Source organism: Orbicella faveolata, unplaced genomic scaffold (assembly GCF_042242905.1).
Source record: "Orbicella faveolata isolate gen_17 unplaced genomic scaffold, um_ofav_v1 contig_13, whole genome shotgun sequence".
NCBI lineage: Eukaryota > Metazoa > Cnidaria > Anthozoa > Scleractinia > Merulinidae > Orbicella > Orbicella faveolata.
In genome coordinates, this window is record NW_028301540.1 from 4,172,784 (window position 1) to 4,189,094 (window position 16,311).

Consider the following 16,311-nt stretch of genomic DNA (forward strand, 5'->3'; position numbering starts at 1 on the left):
TGACTTAAACATAAGAATTAAATTATTACATTAACTAATTAAACTGTTGAATGTAATAGAAAAATACACATGTATTTAATACAAACATTAGAATTAAATTAGTCAACTAATTTTTATAACGGTTTCCATGCAAACACAACTTGCTACTAAGTTTTACTGATGACACATTTGACCCTGACATTGGAGCAACCATAGGTGAGTGTACATTCTGGTACATAAAGGATGTTACATACCTGTTATACTGAGCAGCAATGGGCAATTCCAGAAAATATCCATACCTATACTACGGACGGCTTTTAGGATTTCCAAAGGGGAGGGGGGTTCTTTGAACTGGAATTCCGAAGGAATAGGGGGCTATTTACGATTGGAAATCTGAAGGCATGGGGGGATTTCATAGGTGGTATTTATGGAGTAGAAAGAGTAGAGTGAGGTCCTTGAAAACGCTGTTGTTGTGGACTTTGGTAGTTCGTAAAGAAACCACGAACGTATGACCGCGGAAGCAGAAGACAAGCATTGATTGATCAGACACGTGTTTACGCTCATAACTTATAGAAGTGAACAGTAAAACGTGGGTTTGGCATTTACCTTGATGAATTTCTTGTCACATGAATAAAATCTGAAAATGTGTGACCTTTCACGCGAAAACGTGTATTAATGACTTTCCGTTACACGGGTGAAACAAACGGCTATTAAGCGGGTTACAAACGGGTCACCAAGCCGTTTGAAACGGGTTTCAATGAGCGTTCGAACGGGTGATTAAGTATTCCGAACGGGTAGCCTAGCCGTTCGAACGGCTCAGGAAAAATTGCGAACGGGTAGCCTAACCGTTCGAACGGCACAGGAAAAATTACGAATGGGTTGCCTATCCGTTCAAACGACTCAGGAAAAATTGCGAACAGGTAGCCTAACCGTTCGAACGACTCGTAAAACATTCCGAACGGGTAACGGAACCGTTCGAACGGCTCATAAAAGAATTTCGAACAGGTGATCTAAACTTTCGAACGGCTCATGAAATCGTCCAACGAGAAGTCACGAACGGCTTATAAACTTGATGATTATAATTTGTTTTGTTTATTTCGAATGGTGCTGTGCCGCTACACATTTCACTTAAAAATAATTTCGAACGGATGGCTTTTAATCGTTGAAACTGCTCCTGTTACTACTTTATTTCACCACTGAAAGCCAAAGAAAGTAAACTTGAAAGGCAGAGACCATTCGTAACAGTTTGCTGAAGCAGATCGAAAAAGCTGAATTCTTTTATACACGGTCATTTATGGGAGTCTTTGTCAATCCTTTGTCTTTCAGTACAGCCCAAAAATAATGCACGCGCAAGAACTTCTTTTTCCGTCCGCAAGCGGACAACTTGTTGCGGCTTCTCCATAAAAAGTCTAAACCTTGTTGAAGTCATTCTTGGTGAGAGGTTTCGTTCACGAATAAATCATTCGGTAGATTTTATCACTGACGGTGGAAGATTTTGGTCACGTGCAAGTAACGTGTGAATCGAGAATGTCTCAAAATAACTTTACAGCTTGAGACAGAGATAAGGCCTTTGGCAACAACAGTTTAGCAACAGTACATTTTGTCTTCGCTCACAAATCACGCAAGAAGAAGAAAACGAAAACAACACTTCTGAATCGGGATTCAGAAGCAGAAACCGTTGGATCCCAGGCTAACTACACCGTAGTTCGATTTTTCTACGTGGGCTGTTTCTTTATGAGCTTCCTTATTTGGAGATGTCTCGTGATTGTCGCGTAATCTGCTAGCAGACTGTTCAAGTGATCGAAGGGATTTTTTCCGTGTACGTGATATGAACACGCGAGTATGCGAACAGGTAGAGACAACCGCACGTATGCCTTCAGTTGATATTTTTTTCCTGAACGGATGATCAAAGCCGTTCAAAGGTTTACTCAAGTCGTTTGAACAGATGGATGTTCCAGTGAACGGGTGAGCAAGTCGTTCGAATGGTTGGATGTTTTCAACAAATGGGTGAGCAAGTTGTTGAAAGGTTGGACACTTTTATCGAACAGGTGAGCAAGTCGTTCGAACGGATGGATGTTTTTACCAAACGGGTGAGCAAGTCGTTCGAACGGTTGGATGTTTTTAACAAACGGGTGAGCAAGTCGTTCGAACGGCTGGACGTTTCTACCGAACGGGTGATCAAGCCGTTCAAACGGACGCAAATTTTTTTTGAACGGATGACCCAGGTCGTTCGAACGAATGCAAATTTCTTTCAAACGGCTTTCAAACCCTTCTAAACAGAATTCTGTTCGAAAACGGAAAGCTGTTAATGCACGTTTTCGCGTGAAAGGTCACATGTATCTTACTTACTTACTGCTTGCAAGTTTCTTGTTACTCCTGTCTCCCGTCCGATGAATGGCAAGAAAATTTGCACCAGTCCCTTGGTTCCAAGGAATGCCTGCCAGATTATTAAGCATATTAGACGGTATTTTTGACCACCAAAAGATTTTAACAGTCTGAATTTGAGCTATTTTGCCTTGTAAACATCAAAACAACACAAGAAAACAAAGAGGAGGAAAATTACCATGAGTGGTGTTTATATTTGTAGCCAAATTCAGACTTAAAAAGGAGTTTGCACAGCCCGGTCACACGCGGTAGGTGTTTTTTGTTGCTGAAGAGTAAAGCTTGTCGCCTGGCGCCGTCAGATCACAACATTGAGGAGGCATAAATTCATGTTCTTTGTTCATATAGGCGTTGCCAAGTCAAAAATGTACTTCCAAAAAAAGCGGAAATTCCGAAGGGTAGAGGGTTCACGATTATGGAATTCTGAGGGCTTGGGGAGGTAACGCATTCTAGAATTTCCGAAGGCAAGGGGGAGTTAAAACAATGAAGCCGTCCGTGGTTGGGTATGGATATTTTCTGGAATTGCCCAATGTTGAGGGTATACACATCCTAGTATAGTCAATCAAACATGGAGAAATCAAACGCAATCAAACTCAACCAGTAGATTGAGTTTGATTGAGATTGGCAATCCAACAAAATCATACATCAAACTTTGAATGAGTTCGATTTCCAAACCAATACCTCTCAATTGAACTCAACTGAATGCAATCCATTAGATTGTGTTTTATTGAGTTTGGCAACCCAAATCAATTGAACACAGTCTAATGGATTGTGTTCAGTTGTGTTAAGTTGTGTTCAGTGAATAAATTCGTTGAACAAAGATCAAGCCATGTGGTCTCAAAAGCACAAAAAACACGTGTTCTACCATAGTAACTCGAGCCTCAAAAACCTTGAAATTGATTTTCAGCAACAGTTTTGCGAAAATCAAGAGCTCGGAAATGAAACGTTTGATTGAGTTTGATTGACTAATTATTTTTGTGCGAGATTGATTTCGTTCAATTGCCGAAATCTATCAAACTCAATCCATAGATTGACTTCAAGTGAGTTTGACAATTTGATTGGATGTGATTGACTATGCTGGTATACACCCCTACATGTATACCAACCATCCCAGTTTTTCCTGAAATCTCCCAGATACACGGTACGGTTCATACAGACCAAACCTCTCCGTCTACCACACAGATCACCAAATCTGCCAGATATCAAAGAAAGCATTAATAGTATGTTACTGGCACACTTATTTTGGTTGATTTTTTCCCTTTTGGTGGGAGATTTTTATTGATGTTTGACATATTTTCGTGGTTAAATCTGTCGAGTTATTTGGGCTTACTATAGTCTTCAGTGAACAACACGTGTTTACTTCAAGACGCCATCTTTAATAACCAACATGCATCTCGCACGTAACTAACTTGAACAATACTTCATGTAAGCTAACACAACATCTCCCCCCATTGTTCAAGAGTATCTAGGGAACGAACTGAGCATGAGAAGACTGACAAACAATATGGAATCTTATAACACAGCGTCATCTCAAACTAAACCTAGATTCTCTCTAACTTTCAGCGATGGTTTTATAATTCTCTTAGGCCTAGTAGCAAGAATGGGTGTTACAGGGGGTACTTGAATGTCTCCCTTTGTAACGGGAATGTCCTTCCGAACAGGTGTTGCCTCTATGTCTTCTGCGGGAACTTGGTTCACCATTGGTGTCGGTCGCTCATGTTGCTCCCGCTGATTTGGCAATGGAGTAAGGTGAATACGGTTTCTTCTTATCGTGCTGGTCGGTGTTTCAACTTTATACGACCGAGGTGTTGATGCTGCTTCAATGACTTTTCCTGACCGCTGAAGGTCCTTGACGAAAACTTCAGTACCCGGTCCAATTGAAGGCAAGGGCTTGGCTTTGTGCCTGGTGTTGAACACTGTTTCCTGCTTCAATTTGCTCATGCTTTCTCGTGCACGCAGGTTATCCAAGTCAGGCCACTCTGGGTTCAGCTGGGTGTGGAATAACGGAACGCTGTTCCTAATCTGCCTTCCCATCATCAACTGGGCAGGAGAGAACTTGCATGCTAGTGGTGTTGAGCGATAGGCTAGTAATGCTTTAGCAGGGTCTTTTTCCTTTGTTAGAAGATTCTTCACGGTTCTAACTCCACGCTCAACTTTTCCATTTGCTTGGGGAAATCGAGGACTACTTGTGCTATGCTTGAATCCCCATTCCTTGGCAAAGTAAGAGAATTCTGCACTGTCAAACTGAGGACCATTGTCAGATCGCACTTGCTCTGGGATCCCATGTCTTGCAAATATCGACTTAAGTGCTCTAATGACCTCACTTGACTTTGTAGTCTTCTGCATGGCTGCTACTTCCACGTATCTTGAGAAGTAGTCTATAACAATAAGGTAGTTAACACCTTTCAGCTCGAAGAGGTCTGTGGCTACGATTTGCCAGGGACGGTCAGGTAAGGGTGTCGTGATAAGCGATTCAGGCTTGTTGTCCCTTTGAAGAGCGCAAACTCTGCATTGTTGCAGCAGATCCTGGATTTCTCGGCTGAGTCCTGGCCACCAGACAGAGTTTTTGGCCCGCTCACGACACTTAGTGATTCCCTGGTGTCCTTCGTGGATCTTATCCAGTATCTCAAGACGCATGGAAGAAGAGATCACGATCCTGGATGCTTTGAGCAGAATGTTCTGCACCACAGACAGTTCACCCCTGCTTGACCAATAAGGTTTCATTGCATCGTTTAATGAATACTTGTCAGGCCATCCCTCACAGCAGTACACTTTGATCTGCCTGCAGACAGGATCCTCCTCCTGTGCTTCTATGATCTGCTGTAATCGTGCGTCTGAGGCAGGCAATGATGAGATCACGCTTCCAATGTGTGCATGCATTTCGTCATCGTCAATTGTTGACTTCACTGTCTGGCTTCGGGGTTGGAGTCTTGAAAGCGGATCGGCTATGGACATCTTCTTTCCAGGAACATGCTTGATCTCCTTGAAGTGGAATTTGATCAGTCGCATTCTAAATCTTTGAATTCTTGGTGGAAGTTGATCCAGTGTGTGAGTACTCAGGAGTGGCACCAGGGGTTTATGGTCTGTTTCCACAGAGATTGATTTTCCCACAATGTACTCCCAGGATCGTTCGCATGCCCATGTGAGCGCTAGGGCTTCTTTTTCGATTTGTGCATATCTGGTTTCAGTGGGCGTCATCGCTCGCGATATGAATGAGACTGGTCGCCAGGAGTTGTCAGGTTGGAGTTGAAGAATTATCCCACCTAGGCCAAAGGATGAAGCATCAGCTGCCACTTTGGTTTCCTTGTTTGGATCGTACAGAGCCAGTACTGGAGCTCGTGTGAGGTCAGATTTGATCTGCTCAAATGCTTTCTGTTGGTCACTTCCCCATGTCCATTGGTTCCCTTTGTGAAGAAGGTCTCTGATGCTCGTTGTCTTGTCAGCGAGGTGCTCGGAAAACTTGCTTAGTTGGTTCACCATGCCAAGGAATGTCCTCACTTCTTGCACGTTCTGAGGTGGCGGTAGGTCTGCAATTGCTTGTAGCTTTTCAGGATCTGCCTCAATTCCACTGAAGCTTATAACGTGTCCAATGAACTTGACTCTGTCTGTGCTGAACTGGCATTTGTCTAGGTTGAGTATCACGCCAGCTTCAACCAGACGCTTGAGTACTGCTTCTAACCTCTGATCGTGTTCAGTGTCATCTTTGCCATGGACTAAAACGTCATCTATGTTGCATTCCACGCCATCTAATCCCTGGAGGATCTGACTCATATTCTTCTGGAATTTCTCAGAACCAGAACTGATTCCGAAAGGCAACACATTGAAACAGAAACGGCCCCATGGAGTGATGAATGTTGTCAGTGGTCTTGATTCCCACGCTAGCTTTATCTGCCAGAATCCTGAGTTGGCATCAAGTTTAGAGAACACTCTGGAACCTGCCAATCTTCCGAGAGTTGTGTCTACTGCTGCAAGTGGATGGTTCTCCCTCTTGACGTACTCATTCAGCTTGCTCAGGTTGACGCAGACCCTGACCTTGCCATTGCTCTTCGGGGTCACCACCATGGGAGCGCACCAATCAGTGGGTTGGTCAACTCTGGATATGACTCCAGTCTCCAACATCCTGTCTAAATCTTCTTTTGTTTTCTGATACAAGGGGAAGGGTACTTTCCTTGGAACTGACACTTGGAAAGGTTTAGCATCTTCTTTGAGTGTGATACGGTAACCGTCCTTCATGACACCTGGACCTTCGAACAACTTGGGGTATTTGTCTGCTACTTTACTCTTGTAGTCATCACTGCTCAGGCTGTCAAGTCTGCTTATCAGCTTTAGAAGTTCAGCTTGCTTTCTTCCTAGCAAAGGTCACGCCAAATCTTCTATTACATACACTTGCTCCTTAGCAATCTTATCTTGCACTTGCAACTCTGCTATGAAAGTTCCTAGACAGCTCAGTTTCTGTTTACATGGACCCATGAGTAGCCTGGTGGTCTTGCTAAGTGATGGAACTGGTTGCAAACTGTGATACAGGCTAGGTGGAATTACTGTTACATCCGCACCGGTATCCAATTTAAATTCTGCTTGCAGTCAATTCAATGAAACTTTAGCTTTCCATGAATCTTCTGTACTTCTTTGGGCAGCAGATAGTTCAGTGAGTTCACCTAGGAAGAACTGTCCTTCTTCTTGTCTCCCAGGAAAATTCACTTCACCCACTCTCTTGTCGGATTGAGATCTGCAGGCCTTTGCCCAGTGTCCTACGTTGGAGCACTTGTTACATTTCGATTCCCTGGCTGGACATAGTCTCTTTGGGTGTGGTTGACTCATGAACCTTGGACATTGTGCTTCAGGAGTCTTCCCATTTTTAGACTTGGGTGGTTTCTTTTTCTTCTTCATATCTTCTTTAGAATCTTTTCCCCTTCCTTTGGACAAACGATCAACATGCGCTGGTGGTGGGTCAGATTTGGTTTCCTGTAGGAACGTTTGCTGCTTTTTAACTGTCTCCGACTGCCTGGTTTTTGTAATTGCTTTCTCTAAAGTCAGCTTGGAATCCAGTTGCAGTTGTTCAGAGAGCCTCTTGTCTTTTATCCCTACCACGATTCTATCTCGGATGAGATCGTCTCTTAGTGTTCCAAATTCGCAGTATTCAGCACGACAATACAAATCTGTTATGAAATTATCCACTGACTCACCATCTTATTGACTTCTCAGGTTGAACTTGGCTCTTTCAAATATTACGTTTCTCTTTACCACAAAATGAGCTTCAAACTTGCCTTTCACTACGTTGTACTGCTTTGCTTCTTCAGTTGTCAGTCCGAATGACACTACGATCTCGTCAGCTTCTTCGCCCATCGAATAAATCAAAGTATTCACTTGGCTCTCGCCGTCCTTTTGGTCGAGTCCAGTCGCTTTTCGAAATCGTTCGAAACGCTTGATCCAACGAGACCATTCTTCGGGTTTGAAGTTGAACTTTTCAGGTGGTGGAACTTGGTAACTCGCCATGGGTATTTGTTGAACCATGGGCTGCTGTACAGCTGCGGCGACTTGTGGTTGTGCGGCTGGTTGTGCGGCGTGAGCGCCAGTTTCGTTCGGCTCTTCAACTACTTGAGGTTGTTCAGCTTGAATTCCAGCCTCGTGTGCACCTTGGTCTCCCATATTTCCGTTTTGTCTGTTTCTTCTTCAGTTTAAAGGCTATTGGGAGCTTCCCGTTGCCACCGTGTCGAGTTATTTGCGCTTACGATAGTCTTCAGTGAACAACACGTGTTTACTTCAAGACGCCATCTTTAATAACCAACATGCATCTCGCACGTAACTAACTTGAACAATACTTCATGTAAGCTAACACAACAAACATTTATTAATAATTCTTGAAATGATGAAGACCTGCGATAGAGTTTGATGTTTTCACTTCTTTTATTACAATGTGAGTTCTCACTGAATGGTTTGTCAAGTTTCTGAAGCTTCAAGCGCCCTATTCTCTCAGGTTCCACTCCAGGAGGGGAAGTGTGTACATCATAGTTATGCTACCCTCCTCTGCCCCTCAGTCTTTTTGTCCAGTTTGCTCAACACTTGAAAATTGAAAAACATTTGTAGTGGTTTTTTGATGTATGTGGTTGTTTTTATAGACCTTGGGAGGTGCATTAGAAGAGTTTATTTTCTCACCAAGACTGGACAATCAAGTCAGCTGTTTCTGTGCTCTTCAGGTACAACCTACATGGATATTGCACTTGAAATCTATGCTGCACCAAGCAAAATATTAATATTTTATGGCTTTATGTCACATTGTTCTGCACTAGATAGTGACAGTGTATCTTATCTAAAGCACGAATTGGCTGCGAGTGTTACTTGCTGCTGTAGGACGACAAGCTGCATGGCGACTCCATCACAGTTTCCTGCAGTAACAGTTTGTACAAATGTAAGACCCCAAGAATCCACATGTTAATGAAAACTTGCCTTGAGCCAAATCAATCCTTCGAGCTAAGGCAGGTTCATATTGTACATTTTTTGGGTGTTAATTTTCAAAGTCACTTTTCTATCGAGGCAGCTGGCTGCTTGTGAATAGTATGTTTCCATCCCTGAAGGTCACCAGCCCTCATCTTGATCAGATATAACTTCATTCCAGTTGGCTAATGATCCATGATTTATCTGTATTTAGAAAACATCCCCATGATGATATGTGTGCTGATTGGTTTAAAATGGTGTTTCTATAACTTGATAGAAACACAGAACTGGCACAAGTTGGTGACATAATGATGGCACAAGCAAAGAGAATTTACATTTTGATGATCAAAGTAAAGAAGCTGTTTTCTTTTTTTCGCATGGTGTTTTCTAAAAGAAATAGAAACATGTTTTCTGTGTTTCTACTGAGTTTTAGTAGAATTATACTAGTATACCAATGCAAATGCTGCAATCTGATTGGCTGAGCTACTTGTATACTATCAGCCATTAGAGTGCAGTGGCTGGAGGTCATCTACGAAATGGTGATGTTTTTTTCTTTTTAACAAAGTTTTGGAGGATCATTTTGATGCAAATGGATAATTAAATTCCTGAGAAGACTAAAAGAAAAACATAAATGGCTTTTTGGCTATAAAAATTGTGAAATTATTGAAAAAAAAAGTAATGCACACGCACAACTTCAATTTCAAACGACGATTCAATCTGTGCAATCTTTCTAAGGTACAAACTTTAATAATACATCGATAAGTAATTGGAAACCATTATTTGAAGTAAATTTCAGTTAGAATTCTAGTAATTAAAAATAATTAGATTATTCACTCTCGATTTCTGTGAGGTGATAGTTGATTTGGTCTTTGGCCTCATTAACTATCACCACTCGTGGAAGTTTGGGAGAACTCTAGAATAGTGTGGAAACACTTGCCTGTCAGCTCATGTTCCTACAGCTGCATTTCCTGTTCTCCCAAACTTCGACTCATGTTTCTATTTATCAATTAGATTATGAGCTCACAAAGAAGAAGCTGCCAGTTTTCTAACAAGCGCTCTCTGCTACAATGCTCACTATAGTGAGTAGCGTAGCCAATCAGAGAACACCTTTCGTGATAGAACGCTAGTAGATTTATACTAAATCTTGATAGGAACACGGAGAACATGTTTTCTATTTCTTAAAAAGGATATCCCAAATGAAATACTTGCTATGAATATGCAATCCAAATCTCTAAGTCTTATATGCTATGACTAACAAGCTTAACTTTAGCTAAGCACTGAACATGTCGTATTATGCCAGTGGAAGTTCTTCCAGTCTAAATGTAGAGTAAATATTTAAAAGTAATAATTATGCAATTCAGGGCAATTTTGTGATTTATTGATGATTGGTATTGTAGAATTGTTTTAAATTACAGGGCCTTGTTCAGTCCCTAGAAGGATCATCTCTGGCAACAGATCCTAACATTCGTGTTATAGCTTTGTATGACAATGAGGAGGTAAGCTGATAGAGTGCTTTTCGATTGAGTAAAGCCAAAACCAAAGTAATTACTCTCACTAATCAATCACAAAGAACACAGACAATCCACTGAACCAATCAAAACTCGAGGTAATTAGTATTACATGTAGCAGACCCAAGGCACAGAAAACATGTGCAAGTGAGTCACGATTGGCTTTGGTTTTACTTCTGTTTGGTTTTAATAGTGGCATAAGTTATTTAAGCCAGTCGTGTAGCGTAGTGAGCCAGTGATGCAAAACCGTTTACTTTTTGACACTCAAATGGAAAGTGCTCAATGCAAGTATACAATAAATTATTGTTAACCAGTGTTATAGTATGGGTTTTTGTCGGCAACAAGTAAGTTTTTTGAGAAATATAAGTGGAAAATATTTCACCCTCCAACTTGCCATTAAATTATTAATTTAAATGAATAAAGGGGCCAGACGATTTCTATTTCTCTCAATGAGATGCACATACCGGGAATCATGGTGCATGTAGTAGTATTCATCATCTTCAACTTGATATTTGTTTTGACGAATACAGCTACCATGATGCCCTGCAGATGAGTCTCGTAGAGGGAATTGGCCATTACAGTTGATCATGTTGAGCAGCACATGCAGCTTGGTTTTCTGTAGCAATAGGTTGGCCATCAAGAGGAAAGAACCCATTTTGCAGTTTCATGCGAAGTGATCACGCCTTTGAGCAAAAGCAGGGCTAGAGTTGACTTTGTTATGATACAAATTAACGTTGATACTTTTTGAATGAAAATTATCCTATCACCATACTAACTAGTGCCTGATGGTCAACCCTAACCTCACTTTCATACAGAGGCCAGGGTACATTTCACTAAACTGTAAAATGGTCTAGACGTTTCTGGTATGGTTAGAATAGGAGCAACTACGTTAGATTTTTATAAGAACAGCTCATGTGGCTGGTAAATAGATTTTGAAATATTCCTAATACCTAAACTAATGTGCCGAAACTTTGCAGTTCTGGTTCTTCAATCCTTATATGCAGTGCACTATTTACTGTTTCGTTGGTCAATCATGTACAATGTCTTCGCTATAGGTTGGTTCACAGAGTGCTCAAGGTGCAGGCTCCATGCTAACAGAGCATATTTTGCGCCGTCTGTCAGTAGGTATGTGTTTGAAACATTCATCATTTATTATTTCATCATAATTCATTTCTCCAATCATATATGTGTACCATTTTTGACGGGGAAATTAATATTGGGATCACACAAAGGAAGTATAAGCTTTGGATGTTGAATAACTCATGATTGTTTGTGTTCCCAATAAGGCAGGTGGAAACTCAACCAGTTTTGAGGAAGCAACTCCCAAGTCATTTCTTCTCAGTGCCGACCAGGCCCATGCAGTTCATCCAAACTATTCGTATGTACACTGTATAATCCAGTAGCTTGCTCCTAGTAAATTGATGTGTCATAATCAATATTTACTTCTTATTTAATGTTCATGCAGCAGACAATCTTCTTGGTGTACTGCATTCAGTCGAAGCTCTCGTAAGCGGACACCCCTCGTGGTCGCTTATGAGAATAGTTCTCGTGAGCGGCCACTAGAGGTGTAGGGGATAGATGGCCGCTTACGGGAGCTTGCCCAGCTAACAATAAATACAGTACCGTTTTGGAAATACAAAAAAATATGGATGACGACAAAACAAACACTGAAATGTAGTATTGTAATTACTGTAAAATCATAGTGACGAACGGCGATGTGCAGTTGATTGATAAAAACAAGATGCAGAGGTTGTTAATAGGATTTTCTTTGGGGTCTCCACTTACGGGAGCTTGAAAACAGAGAAAAAGTTTAAGTTGTAATCTCTGAAAGTGTCCGCGGCCGCTTACGGGAATGTCCGCTTACGAGAATGTAAAAATACAGAGTTTGTATGGGAGTTAAAACGGGTTTTCAAACAAGGCGGCCGTAAGTAGAGCTGTCCGCTTACGAGAGTGTCCGTTAAAAGAGCTTTGACTGTATCTGCGATTTGATTGGTTGTCTCATCAATTAGTTATGAGGCGCGGTGGCCTCATGGTTAGTGCGCTCGTCTCCGGATCAAGCCATCCGGGTTCGAGCTCTGGCCGGAGACATTGCGTTGTGTTCTTGGGCAAGACACTTTACTCTCACGTTTTCTCTCTTCACCCAGGTGTATGTATGGGTCCCGGTAAATTTAGTGCTGGGGGTAATCCTGCGATGGGCTAGCATCCCATCCAGGGGGGAGTAGAAATACTCCTAGTCGCTTCATGCTACAGAAACCGGGATAAGCTCCGGCCTGATGAGCCACTTGGCTCGTATGCATAAACCACGCTATTTGTACATGCATTGCCATGGGAACAAGATTCCATCAACTCAACCTGTAAGCAACAGGTTGAGTGGAAATTGCCAAACTGGGAACTGTGCTAAAATTTGATCCACAAGTTGCAGCTTACTTTTCAAATTTCACGAATAGTCGTAGTCTATTGATAAAAAGTTGACTGCAGAAACTATTCCTTTCTCCCTCTCTCCCTCTGACAATGAAGTGATATTAGGGTATTTCATTTGCCACGATAAATATGAAAACCGGAACTTGTTAAACTACAACAGAACTTGGCAACTTGCTAGAGCTAAAGCAAATTTGAACGAAAAGTTGCCAGTTCCTTGATACAACTGTCAATCTATCAAAACATATTGTGGTGTTCTTCAAATGATCCTTCGTTTTGACTCTTAAATGTTTTTTTTTTTTCGTTCCCGTATTATGTTTATTTTCAATCTTGGAAAACGTTCAGTATTAGCTCGTAGATTGTTCTTGGAAGCGTGGCATTCCATTCGCGAACCGAACTCAATTAATGACCACGTGCATATTCCAGACATTTACAAAATGCTAAATTAATCCCTAGCGAGTTCCTCACATTCTTATAAACATCTCATTTACATTTAGACGCCGTTAACATTCATTTCATCACTGAAGAGGGTTATAGTATTTTAGTCGAAACGTCTATTTTTAAGATTTTTAAGTCAGTGACAACAATTTTTAAGATTTTATAGCTCGCTGGTCGTTATTCAATAGTAAAGGTACACTGCCAGTCTTGAATTTGATCACCAATAATTGCACAGTTTGGTTCCATCATTTGTGAAGACCTCTCTAAAATTAATGAAAAGTAAATTAATAAACAAATAAGGCTATGCGAAGACTTATCCAGTATGTCATGTTTTGGCAAGACATATTCTAATGTGTTTATGTATCATGATTTCTTTTTCAGAGATAAACATGAAGAAAATCATAAACCTGCTCTCCACAAGGTGAGAAATACAAATATTTGAATGACTGAACTTTTCTTCAGGTTCAACTGGACAGTTGTAAGATGGAGTTTCAACTTTAATGATATATGATTAGGATACACTCCAGGAATTATTACAGTAACTTTACAAAAACTTGTACAGCTCAAGGCTATGATAATCAATTGTCATACACCTTTCTGCATTGCCAGCGGGTGGGTGCCTAGAGAACCTCAATAACAAATAGCAGATAGTTAGTTAATATGGGATATTAACGAATCAGATTGAATGAGACTATGGTTAGCCTGCGTAGCACGCACTTGCATTGAGTCATTAATTATCAATTATTACTATTGAGAGCTATAAGCACTCTCGATTCAGTGCTTCTTCAGCTTGCTAATGGAGTGCTGTTTAACAATTATTCCACGAGTACCCCTTGGATGTGAGATGGTAGATAGCCAACGAGGCGCGTATAGCACTGAGATGGCTATAATCAGTCATCTCATATCCAACAAGCGCGAATGGAATAATCGTTTTATTTAAAACGCCCCCAAAATATAGAAAACTAGACTAAAATAAGAAACGGGATGTAAGACTGCCAGAGAGTTTTAATAAACTACTTATTATTTGCTCTTTGCCAGTTCTAGACAGCTGTGGTGTGTAGGTGTTTAGCAGGGAATGAAAAACTTCTGTTTTTGTCGATGCCCTGGCACAGTGAATGCTGGCAAACTTATTGACTTGTTTAGTGTAACTGATTTATTTTCAATTCCAACAAGGGTCCAGAGATAAAGATTAACAGCAATCAGCGATATGCAACGACAGCTGTGTCGTCAAGTGTTGTAAGGCTGATCGCAGAGAAGAGCAGAGTGCCAATACAGGTAGAGAGCTTACTTGTTTTGAAGGCAATGAATTTGGAAGAGACCACCAACTTAACGTGAGGATACATGTGAAGACGCATGCAACTTAAGAGAGATTAGTGTTTGGCAAGCGTGCGAAATGTAAGACAAACACGCGAGTCGATTAGGAAAAACTCGAGTTTCTGGCCACTTTGTTTGTGCTCAGCAGCAAACATTATTGATTGATTAATTGTTTCAACTCAAGACGGATAGAGGCACGATTGATCACTTGTTAGATTGGTTGACTGATTGATAGATTGTTTGATTGGTTGATTGATTGATCGATTTATAGATTGATTGATTGATTGATTGATTGACTGATTGATTGATTGATTGATTGATTGATTTATAGATTGATAGATTGGTTGATTGGTTGGTTGGTTAGTTGGTTGATTAATTGATTGATTCTTAAGTGTTTTTCTTTTCTTGCGTCCTTGTATCACAGGAAGTTTGTGTACGAAATGATTCTCCTTGTGGATCCACTATTGGACCAATACTCTCCGCCAAGCTTGGTCTTTTGACTTTAGGTTTGTGATTTAGATACTTACGCGTTCTGCGCTGAAAATAAAGAGAATGATCGCCAAGCAAGGAGAGTTTCCTTCAGAGAGTAGTAAGTTACTCCCCTGAGGAACTACTTTTTTGTTTTTGTTTTTTCAGGCTTTTCCTACTTGCCTCTTGGTACTTACGTGAACTTAAGCTCGTTTCACCTGGAATACAACTCACGATCAAGTCGTGATTTCTCTATAATGCCATTTCTAGAACTGATAGAAACTAGCTAAGATAATTGATATGTTCATATTCTTCTTTGTTTAATCTGCTTCTAGATATCGGAGGCCCGCAGCTCGCTATGCATTCCATCCGTGAGATGTGCTGTTCATCCATTATTCACCAAGAGACTCAACTTTTCAAGGTGACCACTTCGAATTCTGTCAAGAACTGTTCTTTTCTGCTGTTCTGAGTTGTCACGCAACGTAATGCTGTGTTGGGGAGAAGTTTTGCGTGACAAGCCAATGACCTGGATTCTTTTAAACTTTTTTGAGGGAATTAACAAATTACATTTTTTTAATTGTTCTATTTTCTCCACAGAATTACTTCGAGACACTTCAATCAGTGCTAGAGTCCGTTGCAGGAGCTGACTAAAATCAAACGAGTGTCACTGCTTGAGTTTAGTCACGGTTACTTTGAAGACGTTAAAACGGTGTTGCAACTCTCCCACCAATCTTGATCTCTCTTTCTCTTTCTTTCTATGTTTGTGTTTTTGTTCATCGATAGAAAGTTTAACAGTAAGAAGAGACAGGTTTTTTTGTGTCAAATTACCTCTCTCACGGTCTAGTAATTTATCCTTGAACAAACGAGAAAGACCATGTTTGACCACATTTCCAAACACCGAGGAAAGAGTTGAAAATAAGACGCGCAGCGGGGTATTTTTGAAGAACTTCGAGGTGTTCGGAAATGTGGTCAAACATGTCTTGAGAGTTTGATATATCTTGTCAATCGAAACTAAAACTAGGGAGTAAACGGAGAAATAAAATCGTAAAATCTATGCTAATATTAAGATCAGATATCCAAACACCGTCACGATCATGATTTCTTTTGGCTAAAGTTGATGAATTATGAATGAGTTTGAGAACATAGTTTACTTGGATGTCACGCATTAAGTGTAGCCAGTACGTTGAAACAGAACAGCATTGCGTGACAACCCAACTAGGGCAACTAGCAGCAAGCTGAGCCGAGAGGTGTTTTCTTATCTTGTGGTACTCAGGGCACGAAGCCAAAACACGGAATAAAACAACTTGTGAAATAATAGAATGTGATGATAATAAATATAAAGCTAGTTGTGCTGAATACATTCTGTGTTGCT

General features: G+C 40.8%; 1 protein-coding gene across 3 annotated transcripts; it reads left to right on the plus strand.

Moving 5' to 3' along the window:
- Window positions 1-441: 441 nt before the first annotated feature.
- On the plus strand, window positions 442-16,295 carry LOC110060624 (aspartyl aminopeptidase-like). 3 transcript variants are annotated; one of them, XM_089284135.1, is made up of 10 exons: window positions 442-2,027; window positions 8,478-8,767; window positions 10,209-10,289; window positions 11,357-11,426; window positions 11,592-11,679; window positions 13,539-13,578; window positions 14,331-14,432; window positions 14,896-14,977; window positions 15,275-15,360; window positions 15,537-16,295. In XM_089284135.1, exons 2-10 carry the CDS (start codon window positions 8,567-8,569, stop codon window positions 15,588-15,590), a joined length of 804 nt encoding a protein of 267 aa, XP_089140261.1. In that variant the 5' UTR covers window positions 442-2,027; window positions 8,478-8,566; the 3' UTR covers window positions 15,591-16,295. The 3 variants fall into 3 exon arrangements, with proteins under 3 accessions (XP_089140261.1, XP_089140262.1, XP_089140260.1); XM_089284136.1 differs by having other exon boundaries at window positions 8,478-8,555; XM_089284134.1 differs by lacking the exon at window positions 442-2,027 and adding an exon at window positions 8,197-8,275.
- Window positions 16,296-16,311: the final 16 nt, after the last annotated feature.

What these genes read in the sequence shown, in the direction of transcription:
- LOC110060624 (XM_089284134.1), top strand. Translation starts at nt 8,251, where the DNA reads ATGTTTTCACTTCTTTTATTACAAT. An exon ending in TTCACTTCTTTTATTACAAT is followed by an intron (nt 8,276 to 8,477) that starts GTGAGTTCTCAC and finishes TTGTTTTTATAG; the next exon opens with ACCTTGGGAGGTGCATTAGA. An exon ending in GCAGTTCATCCAAACTATTC is followed by an intron (nt 11,680 to 13,538) that starts GTATGTACACTG and finishes TTTCTTTTTCAG; the next exon opens with AGATAAACATGAAGAAAATC.